Consider the following 14,254-nt stretch of genomic DNA (forward strand, 5'->3'; position numbering starts at 1 on the left):
GCATGAGAGTTGAGAAAGGGTGACAAACTGTGAATGTATGAAGTCCATAAAAGTCAAATCCAGCATTGACCACAAGACGGTGATGGTGAAACCAGAATTGATCAGGACAGACTGCTGCAGAAGTAGGCTTGAGGGGGTTAAGGGGGGAGCAGGGTAGAAGAATCAAGCAAAACAGGCAACACCTGTGTGCGTGAATGGTGGGGGCACAAGGGAACATAATATTCATAATGAGCCAACAAGAAATACTTATTGTGACTTTTTCTCTTCTTTTCGTCTCCTTCTCCTTGCCCCCCATCCTTCCCTCTTTCTTACCCGCCGCTACCCATGATTTCTGGATGCATCTGTATGCAATGTATGTGATCTGTATTTTTAGGACTATCTTTATTTGTTACAATTATATATAACTAGCTGTTGCCCGCGGCTTCACTCACATGGATTTGGGGATTTGGTACAATTGTTTTTAAAAGACACATGAGTTTTTATTTCACACCGTACGAAATATCATTTACAGATTGATGTCTTAACGTAATAAGCAATGTTTATTGCTGATGTTATTCGGGCCATTTTGGCTGCTAAAAAAAGATAGTTGTTCCATTGATGTGCACCCAGAATTGTTTTAGTGTTGCAATTACAAACAGATAATGAGAGACAAATAAAATCAAAATTACACATTTGGCTTCTGCAACCTACAAAAAAAAAAACGACTTGAGTACTTCTTTGTAAACTACATTAGTGGTTCTCCTTTCAGGTGCTAGGATTACCAGAGAGTTAGGTGAGCTCACTCTTGAGCAGGCAACGTAAAACTGCCCATGCGAGAAGCAGTCTTGCCTTAGGTCAATCCTCGGTACCTTTAAGGTCTGCCGCTGAGATTTGTTAATGGTCATGGTGAAACAAACCTTTAAGGGGAACTGAATTATTTTGAATTCAAGCTGATATTTTGAAGGTATAAGAGTTATTTGTGGTATGAACACTGACTCCCCCTGGCCAGAATTGATGAGCACTGTAGCCTCAATCACATTTCCGTGGAGAGCCTTCACTCGCAATCTGGTGGGTTGAGGTTCTGCAATAAAATCTCAGGTGCTCCCACTTCGAGAAGAAGTTTGTGTTCGGGAAGACCAGGAGGATTTCAAGTGTTCAAGTACTCAACAGGGTAGTGGACTGCGTTAATACTTTGAACCACTGAATTTACAGATTTGTACTCTATTTGGACTCCTCCGAAAGAATCAATAAGTATCTTATTGATTACGGCAGCCATGGTGTTGTTTGGCATTAAAATGGCACGCTTACATAACCATTCTGTAGACTTCTCCATTAGATTTTTTATGTCATGGTACATTTTGGATGTGAGGCCTACTAGGGAATTGATGACTGTGCCTAGGTCAGAAGGGATGACAATTATGCTCTCAAATACAGGATACTCCAGTTAACTTTGAGAAGCAGCTTGGAAACTTACTTTATACTGAAGATTTAAAATGTAAATGTTTTATTTTGGAGACATGGGTACCCTTCCGAAAAAAAATCACCCCTTTTTCCACTTCCCTTAACTAAATTTTCGGAAAATGGGAAAACACATGTTTCTCTATTTTTGAAGAAGACTCTAAATAGCACTTTTCATGTCTTTAACATCTTTGGTTTTTGAGATGTAGGTATCATCCTAAACAAATTCACCCCAGGCCCCTTCTATCTCTTAGCACAGAATTTCCAAAAATCCTTCCTTAGTGGGTCCTGCGTCATGAAAACAATGTACTTTCCAAATTTCACGTTCCTAGGTTTAACAGTTTGAGCTGGGCTTTGATGAGTCAGTCAGTCAGGACTTCTTCTTTTTATATAGATTGGCTCACCCTTGAGAAGGACCTAGACAAGGTCGAAACACGTGTTTGCAATCGGGCATTTGGAGTTTGGTAACCCACTTATGGGGTATTTTCTTTTTTGGACCATGAAATAAACAACTTCACAAAACTGAAACATTGATCCATTTGTATTTATGGGAAAAGATACCCAGCCACCGTTCTCATCCTCATTATAATCCAAGACAAGCCACCGGACTTTAATATTAAGGGACAGGCGCAAGGTGGAGGTGTCAAATTGTTCTATGTTTCAAGGCTATAGGTTGTGGGGACACCTATAAGCACCTACCGGAGCAGCTGTCCACATAGGCCACATCTTTTCCTTAGCGCAGTGGAACCCAACTCACCCCCACCAGTTTTTGACTCCCATTTTAGGTTTATCCTGGCTCTCAAAAGAATGGATCATTATTAAGTAATGGCTGCTCTCCAGTATTTATCGTCTTATGCTTGTGCAGATATTAGTGAACCAGACCAGATTTGAGCATTGTGTAAATGTTTTCCATAATCTGTAGTGGTACGCTTGCTACATAATACAGACCGTCTGACTTTTAAACAATGCTGAACCCTGAGTGAAACGTTTATCTCAATCGGTACACTGGTATGGTCGCTCTCTAGTATGGCTCTTCTGGTGGCTATACAGAACTCTCCTTTGGGTAAAGCTTTTGTCACACTCAGTACACCGGTATGGTTTCTCTCTGGTGTGGCATCTCGGGTGAGTCCTCAGGGTTAATGCCATACTAAAGTGCTTGGTAGATTGTGTGCATCCATAGAGCTTCCCCCCTGTATGGATCATCTGATGTCGGTACAGATTAGCGCTGCAAGTGAAGCTTTTCTCACACTCTGTACAACGGTATGGCTTTTCCCCAGTGTGCATTCTCTGGTGAATCCTCAGGGTTGATGACCGACTAAAGTGCTTACCACATTCTGTGCACCCATAAGGCTTCTCCCCAGTATGGGTCCTTTGATGGCGGTTCAGCTCTGAGGTGCAGCTGAAGCTTTTCTTGCATTGTGGGCATTGATCAGGCTTCTCCCCTGTATGGATCATCTGATGTCGGTATAGCTTAGCAGTGTAAGTGAAGCTTTTCTCACACTCCGTACAGTGGTATGGTTTTTCTCCAGTGTGCAATCTCTGGTGAGTCCTCAGGGTTGATACTTGATTAAAGTGTTTACCACATTCTGTGCACCCATAAGGCTTCTCCCCAGTATGGATCCTTCGATGGCAGTTCAGCTTCATGGCGAAGCGGAAGCTTTTCTTGCATTCAGGGCATTCATAAGGCTTCACCCCTGTATGGATCATCTGATGCTTGATCAAATCCGAGCTACAAGTGAAACTTTTCTCACACTCCGTACACTGGTATGGTTTTTCTCCAGTGTGAGATCTATAGTGAGTCTTCAGGGTTGATGCCAGATTAAAGTGCTTGCCACATTCTGTGCACCCATAAGGCTTCTCCCCAGTATGGATCCTCCGATGGCGGTTCAGCATTGAAGCACAACTGAAGCATTTCTTGCATTCAGTGCATTGATAGGTCCCTCCCCCTGTATGGATCATCTGATGCTTGATCAGATCAGAGCTACAAGTGATGTTTTTCCCACACTCCGTACACTGGTAGGGTTGCTTCCCACTGTGGATCTTCTGATGCTGGTGCAGAGTTGAGCTCCGTGTGAAGCTCTTCTCACAATCTGAGCACCTGAATGGTCTTTCCCCTGTGTGGGTTCGCAGATGTCTCTTGAGGTTGGACGCCCGATTAAAGTGCATATCACATTCCGTGCACTCGTAGGACTTCTCCCCAGCATGCATCCTTTGATGTCTGCTCATTCTCTGTTGAAAAAAGCAGAGGTTACATGTATTATTTGATGTCACAGTACAGACTAAAAATCAATACATTTAGTGCAGAGCTGTTCATTCTCATTTTACTCCCCACTCATAAATAAACTCTCTGGGTGATCCAGAGTGAAACCATTTGTGTCTTGCCTCAGATCAATTTTACGAGTGAATGGGAAGATCTTGAAACCTCAGCACATTCCAACCCTTGATTAACATAGCAATATAAATATCATTCTGAGTCTTCATCAATCAGGAGAGAGAAATTGACTAAATATACTGTCATAATATTACAATCATTTACGTGTACAATGCTGAGCAAATATTTAACGGAATGTTCCCCTACCCAATTTAGGAATAGGTGAGATCTGGGTATGAATTTCACTTTCACTAGTTGATGCAATGTTGTTAATATAGGAAATGTACCGTGGAAAAAGAGAATTATAGATGGGCAGCCATCAGCTATATTCCACTGAGGGGGTTCTGAGTGAAATCTGATGGACTATGAGAGCGATTGGAAAGCTGTCAATGACGTAACTCGGAAATGAGAATGCATCATGAAGCACAATACAGTGACAGCAAATACACAGTAATGCTGCACATGTGAATGCAAATGCCATTTTACCGTGCACAAACTCCCACTTCCCACTCCACCACTGGCCAGCCACATGTGTATACTCACCCCGCAAATGAACCCCAAACATGACCCATGCATGCAAGTAACCACACACATGACCAACGATGGTCAATCAGGGCCACTAAACAGACTACCAAACCGGCACACTGCAAAAATAACAGTGAGAAACAATGACTGCGAGATAAGAAAATAAATTATATTAAACAGTTGTATTGCGTTCATACAGAATGTAAAGTTCAAAATCTGTCCATGAAAAAAGAACGAATGTAAAAATGTCCATGTCATTAAAATTATCTACAATACCACCAAAAAAATAAAAATAAACCATTACCGCATGGTGAACGCTAAAACACACTAATAAAACTATGTACAAAATAAACATGGAGTAATGTCCAAAGTCCACTCCAAATAATAAAATAAATAAAAGGAAAACTACACATGAAGAACTATGTACAAAAAAACAGAGTAATGTCCAAAAGCTCCAAATAATAAATAAAATCAACGGAAATGTATATCTAAAAAACTATGTACAAAGGCAGCGGGCTAGTCCTCCTCCTCACCAATATCGCTCAATGTCCAGGACAGGGCATCATCAAGCACTGCGTCCACTTCCACAATGCGTGCATCTGTTGTCTCCTCGAGGGCTTGCAAGTCCACCAGCATGGCCCTCTCCCTCACTTCCCAGTCCCTGCAAGCCTCCTCGAGGATGAGGCGACACCGCCTTGCCCGACGCAGTGCAATCTCCGCCCTGGCAATGGTGAGTCTTGCCTCCAGAGCCCGCTGCCTCTCTGCCCCAATTCGCTGCCCATATTGCTCCCACACAGAAGACATCCTTGATCAGAGGTCCACATTTACGTCCTGCCTGACGCCAGATACCTGCCCCCTTTAGATGGTATGCCCCGAGTTCTTAAGCCTCCTACTCAGAGCCTGCTACTGCCATATTGTCCGATGCCTGCCTCACATGGGCACCCACCAGGCTGATGAAATTACTCGGGGCGTCTGGCACATGTACTGCTCCTGGGTGCCTGCTCTCCCTCCATTGCCATAGTTCCTGTCATAGCCTGGATTGGCGTGGTAACCACCTCGGCTGATCCGACGTCGACTCCCAACTCAGGCAGGGATGTTATCTCCACCAGATGGGCCGACGTGGGTGGGAATGGTGCACAGGGGGCCCTGGTGGTATCTGGGCCAGACGTCACCCCAGAGGACAACTGGAAAAAGTGGCCAGCCCACGCAACCAATTCGAGACCAGGAATGCTGCTAGCCAGTTCAGGAGACGCCAGACCGCATTGTGATGGTGTGCAAGCCCACAAGTCTAAGTCTGCACATCATCACGAATGACGGCTGTACACCTTGCAATACCGGCTAGCAGGGTTTCCACTCTGTCTTGAATGGCCAGAAACGCAGGCATTGGGATGTCAGTTTGGATGGAAACATCTGACACCTGCGGATGGGTCATGCCTGGGGCATGCTGGCAGGTGCATACTGGTGCAGGCGCTGGCCCAGTGACAGGATTTGGCACAGCCCCCTCCACGGTGACCTGCACTGCCTCATGCCTCTGTTACAGGACTGCACCAGTCACACCCACCTCACCACCCCCGCCGGGCCCCATGGACTTGGCTAATACGGGCCCCTTCTCCTCCTGCTCCCCCACCAACCTGCATGCCTCCCCAGCGTCTTCTGCAGTGGATTGCCCCCGTGTCAGCTCACCTGTCCCCCCCGCTGCCGAGAAGTCCATGTCCACCTTCGCCCTCTTGGACCTCCCCTTAGCAGATGTGGCCGATGGTGGACACTCAGCACCAGTCTCCTCGCTCCCCGATGATGTTGTTTCCAGGGGCGTGACTGGGCCTTGCGTCTCTCCCCGGTGGAGGCATTCCTGCTGCCTTGCTCCACAGCACTTTCTCCACCCTCTTCTTCCAACGACGCTGTCGATAAAGAGACATAGAACACAAACATCAGGGTACTGTACCTATGTGTGTTTGGCACAAAACATATGCACATGAAGTACACTGCCAAAGGTCACAACCATCATCACCTTCCACAACACACAGGTACATACATGCACATACATATCTATCCTTCACAACAGACAATCACATCCTTGGGCATGGCACTGTCACCACCTACACATTGTGTATGTTACACACACATGAGTCATGGGACATACACATGCCATACACACACATCACCTGACAGTCCTGAAGCAGTGCACTGAGCCATCGCATCAGAGTCCCCTCAACGACAATCGGGCAACAGGACTAGAGCATTCATTGAAATGCACCAGTTAAATCCATCCAGGAGTGATGGCCAGTAACACAGTCCCATCTCAGACACATACACACCATGCCTGTTCATGATGTTGACGACACCACCCATGTGTCACACCTCTCCCAAAGGCATGTCTCAGAGACATGTAAGAAACCATGTGCACGTTGTGTTATGCTGCAGTACAACACAAATTGCAAAAGTGAGAATGTTGAAATTACACATGGTTCATACAACACATGTGGAGCACTGTCTGGGACATGCACACAGACATCCGTACAAGAGGCATACTTGCTGTAAGGCCAAGGTGCACACTCCCACCATACATCAACATGCACATGCACAGTGGAGGCCAGCATCACATGGACACTCACCCACCGACTCCAGATGGTGCTGCAAATCTCTGACCTGGGGTTCTATTGAATCTTGCTGGACCATACTAGTACGTTTTACATTACGTACCCTGCCCCCTCACTCCAATTGCCCAGGACAATTGCTTAATGTGCCTCCCATTGTACTAATCCATCTGTACCATGAGTGGGAAGGCCACAAGAGGGAAAGGTGGCAGAGGTGGCCGAGGTAGGTGAGGTGGCCAGGGTCAGGGTCGTGCAACGAGAGCTGTGCGCCATCCCCAACTGGTTCAGGGGGCTGCAGGTGGTTCTGATGTCCCTACCAACCAGGGTCAGGGGGCTGCAGGTGATTCTGATGTCCCCCACCAACCAGGGTCAGGGGGCTGCAGCAGTATCTGTTGTGGTACCCCCCCTCAGTTACACATATACGCTGGGGCAGACGCTGACTCTGCTTCCAAGGGGAAGGGACGTTCAGGCAAAAACCCATGTACCCAACACCCAGGCTCAGGGAACTTCAGGGTCATCTGCTCTCCCCACCAGCCAGGCTCATGAAGCTGCAGAGGCAGCTGCAGTCCCCAACACCCAGGCTCAGGGATCTGCAGCCGTGGCTGTAGTAGTTCCAGCTCAGGTAAACGGACACGCAGGGGCAGATGCTGTCTGTGCATCCAAGGGGAAGGGACTTTCAGTTAAAGTACCTGTCCTCAGCAGCCAGGAACGGGGACCTGCAGGGGCAACTACTGTCCCAGCATCAGTGGGGGATGGCATGGCCCAGGCCACTAGTGGTCCAGCCCCTAATGCCCAGAGTGGTCCCAGCCACACAGGGTCTGCACCACCTTCCAAGAGTCAGAAGCGTGCAGAACAGGTAAAGGCTCAATCACAAAGCACGGCTAAGGAGACTGCCACATCGAGGAAGAGGAGCTTCGATGATCATGAACTCAAGATCCTCGTGGACTACGTGTGCAACCACCACCATGACATGTGCACAGGGCCAGGGACCACACATACGCCTGCTCAGCGTATGGCCCACTGGCAGCGAGTCACGGATAGCATTAATGCCTTGGGGAATGAGAGGCGCACCGCTCGAGGTCATGAAGCAGTGGAATGACCTCCACTGTCGAAGCAAAAAAAGCTGGGTGCCAACCTTGCTTCTGCAATGGTGACTGGAGGTGGGTCACCACAGGAGGAGCTCACTCCACATGAAGAGTCCATGAGCAAGGTGATTCATGTGGATCAGGTCCAAGGCATGGGAGGCCTGCCAGATTACGAGGAAACGTCCGGTGAGTGAAGAAGCGTGTGAATCCTGAATATGTGTATGTAGATTGAATGAATTGGTATGATTGTGTGGCACTTCTGCCTGCATTTGTACGACTGCCATGGGTGAACCATGGTCTACTGACTCGTGCTTAGTGTACTGCAGAGTGTATACAACACATGTGATGCACATTGGTTGAACATGGCTTTGGGACAGTAGTCATCCACAACCGTCAGATACTAATACACATTTCCAGCATGCCAACACAACGTGGCATCTGGCTATGTACATCAGTGATGTTAGTAACTCAGCTATGCCAGTCAAGTGCTGGTGCCTGAACCACACAATATTCATCATGCACTGCATGTAGTAGAAGTTCCATCCACACATGTTCATAAGTGGCTTCATGCTACACATACCTTACATGAACACTGTCAGCATGCAGGGCATTGTGCCATGAGTGATCTAGCATTTTACTACGCCGTGCACATTCCTGCCACAGCTATGGCACGGAGCCCCTTAAAAGAAATTTGTCTTCAGTGATCCATGTTGAACTGCCACACTGAACAAACCTCCCCCCCATGAGTGCATGGCCCGGTCCCTCTTGTGTGTCACTGTCCCCTCTTCCTATCTCCCACCACATGTCCTTACTCTCTCCACATCACACACATGGGATACCGCACATGTCTGTTGGCAATGTCTGCAATGTTTACATGGTCCAGGACATGGGATGTGGTGGGAAGTCTACATACGCCATGATTTCAGGGATTTTTGTACATAGTGTGTTAATGCACATTATGTCATGTTAACATGCATGTAAATGTGTTGCAGGACAGCATTATGATGACAATGCATGTAGTAGATGCAATTACCATGATTCTTCATGTCTTTATGTGCCGATGTGCAGGTGACGAGCCACCAGATTCAGGGGAGAAGGTAGGAGGAGGAATGGGAGGCTGAGCCCCAACAGAGCAACAGTGGAGGACATGTTGTGGCAGCCCATGAGAATCCACTGGTGCTACAGTCCATCTGGGGCATGACTCAGTATGAGGCCACCTCCAACCAGTGGCTCTGGTGGTGAGCCGGTCATCCATTCCTCTATGCTGTCGGAGGTGAGTGCCTCAAGTGATGGTGCTGATGTAGCCCATGTGTCTGCAGGGGGTAACGTCCCCTAACAGGGCCAGTCAGTGTTGCCATGTCCATCTGTGGTGGTTACAGCTGCAAGGCCACGCTCTACTCTATTGGCTTCCAGTCCTGGGACGGATGACCAAGGGAGGGATGGAATTCTACAGCCACAGACAGGGTCTTCACATCAAGGGCCATGCTCCCTTGGGTCCAGCAGGCATGGGGCAGCAACCCATGGCGGACGTGTTGCGGCTATGGAGACAGTGTGGAAGCAGTCAATGTTGCATATTGCACAGCAACAGGGTGCTTCCTATGAGATGTTGGCACAGGGCATGGATAGGGTGGCCAATTCCATGTTCACCCAACAAACACAGGTAAAGCACCAGCTGCAGGCATTGCGGTCCACATGCTGCTCACATAGGCTGCACATGAAGGCCAGCAACAAGAGCCGACGGACCGAACTGAGGTCTCTGCAGGCATCCCTGCTTGCAGAGGGTCAGCACCACAGGGAAGCCCTGAGGCAAGAGTTACTGGCCCTCATAGCTTCAATGGGAGTGCTAGAGGCAGCACGCAGTACACAGTGCGAACAGCTGATGCAACTGTTAACTCATACCATCTCGGAGAAACTCAGTGCATCCCGTGAGGTGCTGCATGCGGACCTCCGAGGCTTCATGTTGCAGATGCATTCATCTGGGTCCCGCCTTGCTGCTGCCATGGAAGACCAGGACAGGACCATACCTGGTCAACCTCCCTCACCACAACCACCTTCGCATTCTACACAGGAAGGTGGCGACAGCAGCAATGGCCCTCCCAATCCATGATAGCAGTGTGGTCCATGTACCCATGGATGGACTTGTTCTTATCAACATCCACACATGTGGGTTTTGATGTGCACCCTGCTCCTCCCCCCTTCTGGGTGGACTCCCCTCCCCGGTCCAAGATGGACATTTCTTTTCTTTTTTCACCCCCCCTGGCCAGATGTTGGCATGTCATATTTTGTTTTGCCCTTTCCTGGTTGTGGTCTTTGTTTTTTTGTTGCATTTTTGCCCTTGAGGTGTGTCATTAACTCCTCAGGGACTAGACATGTGCAGTGGTGTACGTGCAGGCATGTCTAGTGAATTCATCTAGCATGTTTGCAAGGGGGAGCACCAGGTGGCATGTGCAGGCAATCATAGCTTTGTTTTTCCATGGCACATGTGTGCGGTGTCAATTATTTGTTTGTTTTATTCATATTTATATAGCGCACAACAGCCCGAGGACATCATGGCACTTGTTACAGTACAAAGCTTAGTTACTTAGTTACATGGTTATTAGCAGTATATATACAGATTACAATATAATTATATTACATTTGTGTTATATTACAATATACATGGCAGAAGTGGAGGAGGCCGCCCTCCACTTGCTAGTTGAGGAGAGAGGCCTTGAGGTTGTTGCGGAAGACCGAGATGGACGTTTCAGCTCTAAGGGTGGCAGGGAGTGAGTTCGAGTTTCGGTGCAATACAGGAGAAGCCTAGACATCCCAATGTGGCTCTCTTTATGCATGGTATGCGTCGCTGGTTGGTGTACTGAGCTCTGGTGGGGCGAGTGGATTTGGTCCTTGATATTGCTTCAGATAGGTATGCTGGAGCGGTTTTGTTGATGCACCTGTGAGTGATGGTGAGGATTTTCAGAGTAATACGGTTTTTGACCTGGAGCCACCGGGCTTCACGTCTGGCGTGGGATATATGGTCTCTTCTAGGATGCTCATGGCGTCTCTGAGGGCATTGTTTTGTGTGGTTTGCAGTCTGTGAATGTTTTTGGCAGAGGTGCTAGCTAGAAGGGTATTGCAATAATCGAGTTTGGCTCCAATAGTTGCTCTAGCTATGGCCAAGCGGTTGGGGGTGGATAAGTAGGGTTTAATGGCATTGATGAGTTTGGTGCTGAACGCTGATGCAGAGGCTATGGCCCTGACTTGTTTGTTCATCGATAGGTTTGCATCAATGAACACCTAGAGTCTTGACAGAGGATGATACGGAGATGTTTGAGTTGTCTATGTTGAAATTGTTGTATTGGGGGCTTAGTTTTGATAATGTGTTTGTCTGGCCCCGGATGAGAATTTCAGTCTTCTCCCCATTAAGACAGAGGCCATTGATTGCCATCCAAGCTTGGATAGTCGCATAGATGTTGTGAAGGGCTGTGGCGTCTTGGTGATAGAGTCCAGATAGAGGTAAAAGTACTTGAGTGTCGCATATACAAACTATGCAGACGACACCCATGGAGTCAAGTAGGTCGAAGAGGGGTTTTGTGAAGAGGTTGTAGAGGGTGGGGGCTGTACAAGATCCTTGGGGGACACCGCAGTTTATAGTGGTAGGATCTGCGTTAGCTGTGTCGGAGTAGACCTTCATGGCTCTTCCTTCAAGGAAGGAAGTGATCCAGGATGCTGCTTGAATAGAGAAATGGGAAGCATGGGTGAGGTGGGTGGTGAGTGTTTGGTGATCTACCAGGTCAAAAGCAGGTGATAGATCGAGGAGGAGGAGCAAGGCAGGTTTGCCTCGGTCCATGATCTGAGAGATTTGATTTATTTAGGTCTAATAAGGCAGATTCTGTTCCATGCCCGACACGGAAGCCAGATTGTCTTTTGCCTAGTATGGAGTTAGCTTCTATGTATGATTGGATCTGGATGTGAGCTGCTTTGTCCAGGATTTTTAGGAGGAACGGGACTGTCGCTATCGGTCTGTAGTTGTTGGGTTGCCCTGGGTCAAGCGTGGCCTTTTTTAGAAGTGGCCGCACCCAGGCTTCCTTGAGATTGTTTGGGACAGTTCCTGTTTGGAAAGATACATTAATGAAGGTAGTAATCAGGGGTGCTAGGTCATTGGCGCATTCCTTGATTATTTTGGGAGGGCAAAGGTCTGCTTTGCAGAGGGATGGTTTGAGGTTTTTGATGAGATTAAGGACCTCAGGTTCAGTGACGTTTCTGAAGGAGAATTGAGCGTGATTGAGATTACTACGCTTGTCTTGTGTAGGGCAGTTGGTTTTTTTGGTTTGGGAGGGCTTTGCAGTGGTTTTGGATTTTGTTGAGCATGGCGGACTGAATATTGGCACACCAGGCTTTGTCTTTAGTTATCTCGTCAGCGGTAGCCGGAGGAGTGACTAATTCATTAAAGATTGCGAATAGTTCTTTAGCTTGGGAGTTGGCCTTTGAGATCCTATCATTGAAGGAGTTGGATTGTGCTGCTAAAATGGCTTTTTTATATTGGAGGGCTATTTGTTTGAAGAGGCTCTTTTTTAAATCACTCGGATCTGTTTGCCAGTTTTTAAGCGACTGGCGCTTTTGAGGTCGGAGGGTTTGGAGTTCTTCCGAGAACCAAGAGTTGCAGTGAAATTATTTCTTTTCCTTCTTGCTTTCAAGTGGGGCTATAGAGTTTATGGCATTGGTGAGAGTATCATTGAAGATAGTTGATAGTATATTTGGGTCCTGAGAGAAAGGTGGTGCTAGGCAGGTGCTTTTAAGGTGGGGATGCAAGTTGTATGCGTTGAGTTTTTTAGAACGTCTTATTGTGGCAGGTGGTGCGTGGGTGAGAGTCTTAGGTTTAGGGTTGGTGGGGATGAAGAATTCGATGCATGTGTGGTCTGTCCATGGAAGGACGGTGTTTGAGGTAATGTTGGATGCACAGTTGTGATCCATGACCCAGTCAAGGGTGCGGCCTTTGGAGTGAGTATGGGTGAAGACTCTTTGGGAGAAACCTAAGTCTGCAAGTTCTTTAGCTAGGGTTGCGGCAGATTTATCCTTAGGATCATTGTATCCTAAATTTAAGTCTCCTAATAGAAGGATTTTGGAGGACTTTTTAATGTTGTTGCTGAGTCGATGGGAGAGGTGCTCTTGGAAGTCAGCTGGGAGTCTGGGAGGTCTGTATAGGATGTGGATGTTGATAAGATTATTGGGGGAGAGCGTAAGCTTGGCTGATAGGGTATCAGCATTACCACCACATGTACTATGGTCTGCTAATCTGATGGATAGTGAGTCTTTGTGGATAAGGGCGACTCTCCCTCTAATCTTATCAAATCTATCTTGCCTAAGGATGGTGTAGCCTGATGGTAGGGCTAGTGCGATGGCTGGGCAGGAGGCATCATTGAGCCAGGATTTGGTGATGCAAAGTAAGTCCAGATTAAGTGTGGATAGTAGATCATTTATCTCGAGGGCATGTGCAGGTAGGGAGTGTACGTTCAGTAGTGCACATTTAAGAGGTGGGTGTTGTGTGCCATTGATGTTTTTGTTTGTAGTAGTATGGGGTGAAGTGTGCTTGTTGTGGTGTGTGGTAGTGAGGGGCCTAGTGCGAAGTAGTGTAGAGGCATGTTGGGGTGGTGGGGAGAGTGGCAGTGCCTATGCTCATCTTAGTATGGGGTAGTGGTGCAGTACAGGTGCCTAATCTGGTGTTTCTAGTTGTGATGGGTGTGGGTGAGCAGAGTAAATACCTAGGAAGTGATTGATTTCTGAGATTGCAGAGTCTGGTGGCGAGACTGTGTGATGTTGTAGTCTGGTGCTGGGGCATGTGAATTTAGTGCCAAGCGCTGGGTGAGATGTGCTGGGAATATGTGGGGAGGCCTAGAGGCCATTATAGTGAGGGCTATAACGATGGCTGAGCGGAGTGTGGCAGGGAGAGTGTGACAGAGTGAAACTATGCTATGATTGGGAGGTGCATTCTTGGGCGTGCGTGTGTGCGTGTGCGTATGCGTGTAATGACAGGGGGGGTCGTGCGACTAGTGCTAGGTAGTTCAGAGGCAGGGCATAATAGGTAGCAGTTCATCAGTTATACTGCACAATGGGTGTTTTGATATGTTGCCCATGTTGTTCCAGTAATCCGTTATATGGCGGTGGCTGCTGTCCCGGCTGAGACATCTTGCACCATTAGAAGTCCACACTCCTCATGCCCTCCACCAGAAAATGTTGTTCCTTTAACAAATTAGGAAACACAC

General features: G+C 47.6%; 1 protein-coding gene across 1 annotated transcript in view; it reads right to left on the reverse strand.

Moving 5' to 3' along the window:
• Positions 1–520: 520 nt before the first annotated feature.
• LOC138487539 (zinc finger protein 850-like) overlaps positions 521–14,254 on the reverse strand; it is a 230,537-nt gene continuing 216,803 nt past the window's right edge. The window contains exons 5-6 of the mRNA XM_069614028.1: positions 6,017–6,231; positions 521–3,666 (exon numbers count right to left, since the gene is read on the reverse strand). Coding sequence (XP_069470129.1) covers positions 2,431–3,666; positions 6,017–6,231 — 1,451 coding nt within the window. The 3' untranslated portion in view covers positions 521–2,430. The remainder of the gene's footprint in view (positions 3,667–6,016; positions 6,232–14,254) is intronic.

The sequence above is a fragment of the Ambystoma mexicanum genome, chromosome 9 (assembly GCF_040938575.1).
Source record: "Ambystoma mexicanum isolate Mex_15411 chromosome 9, UKY_AmexF1_1, whole genome shotgun sequence".
Lineage (NCBI taxonomy): Eukaryota > Metazoa > Chordata > Amphibia > Caudata > Ambystomatidae > Ambystoma > Ambystoma mexicanum.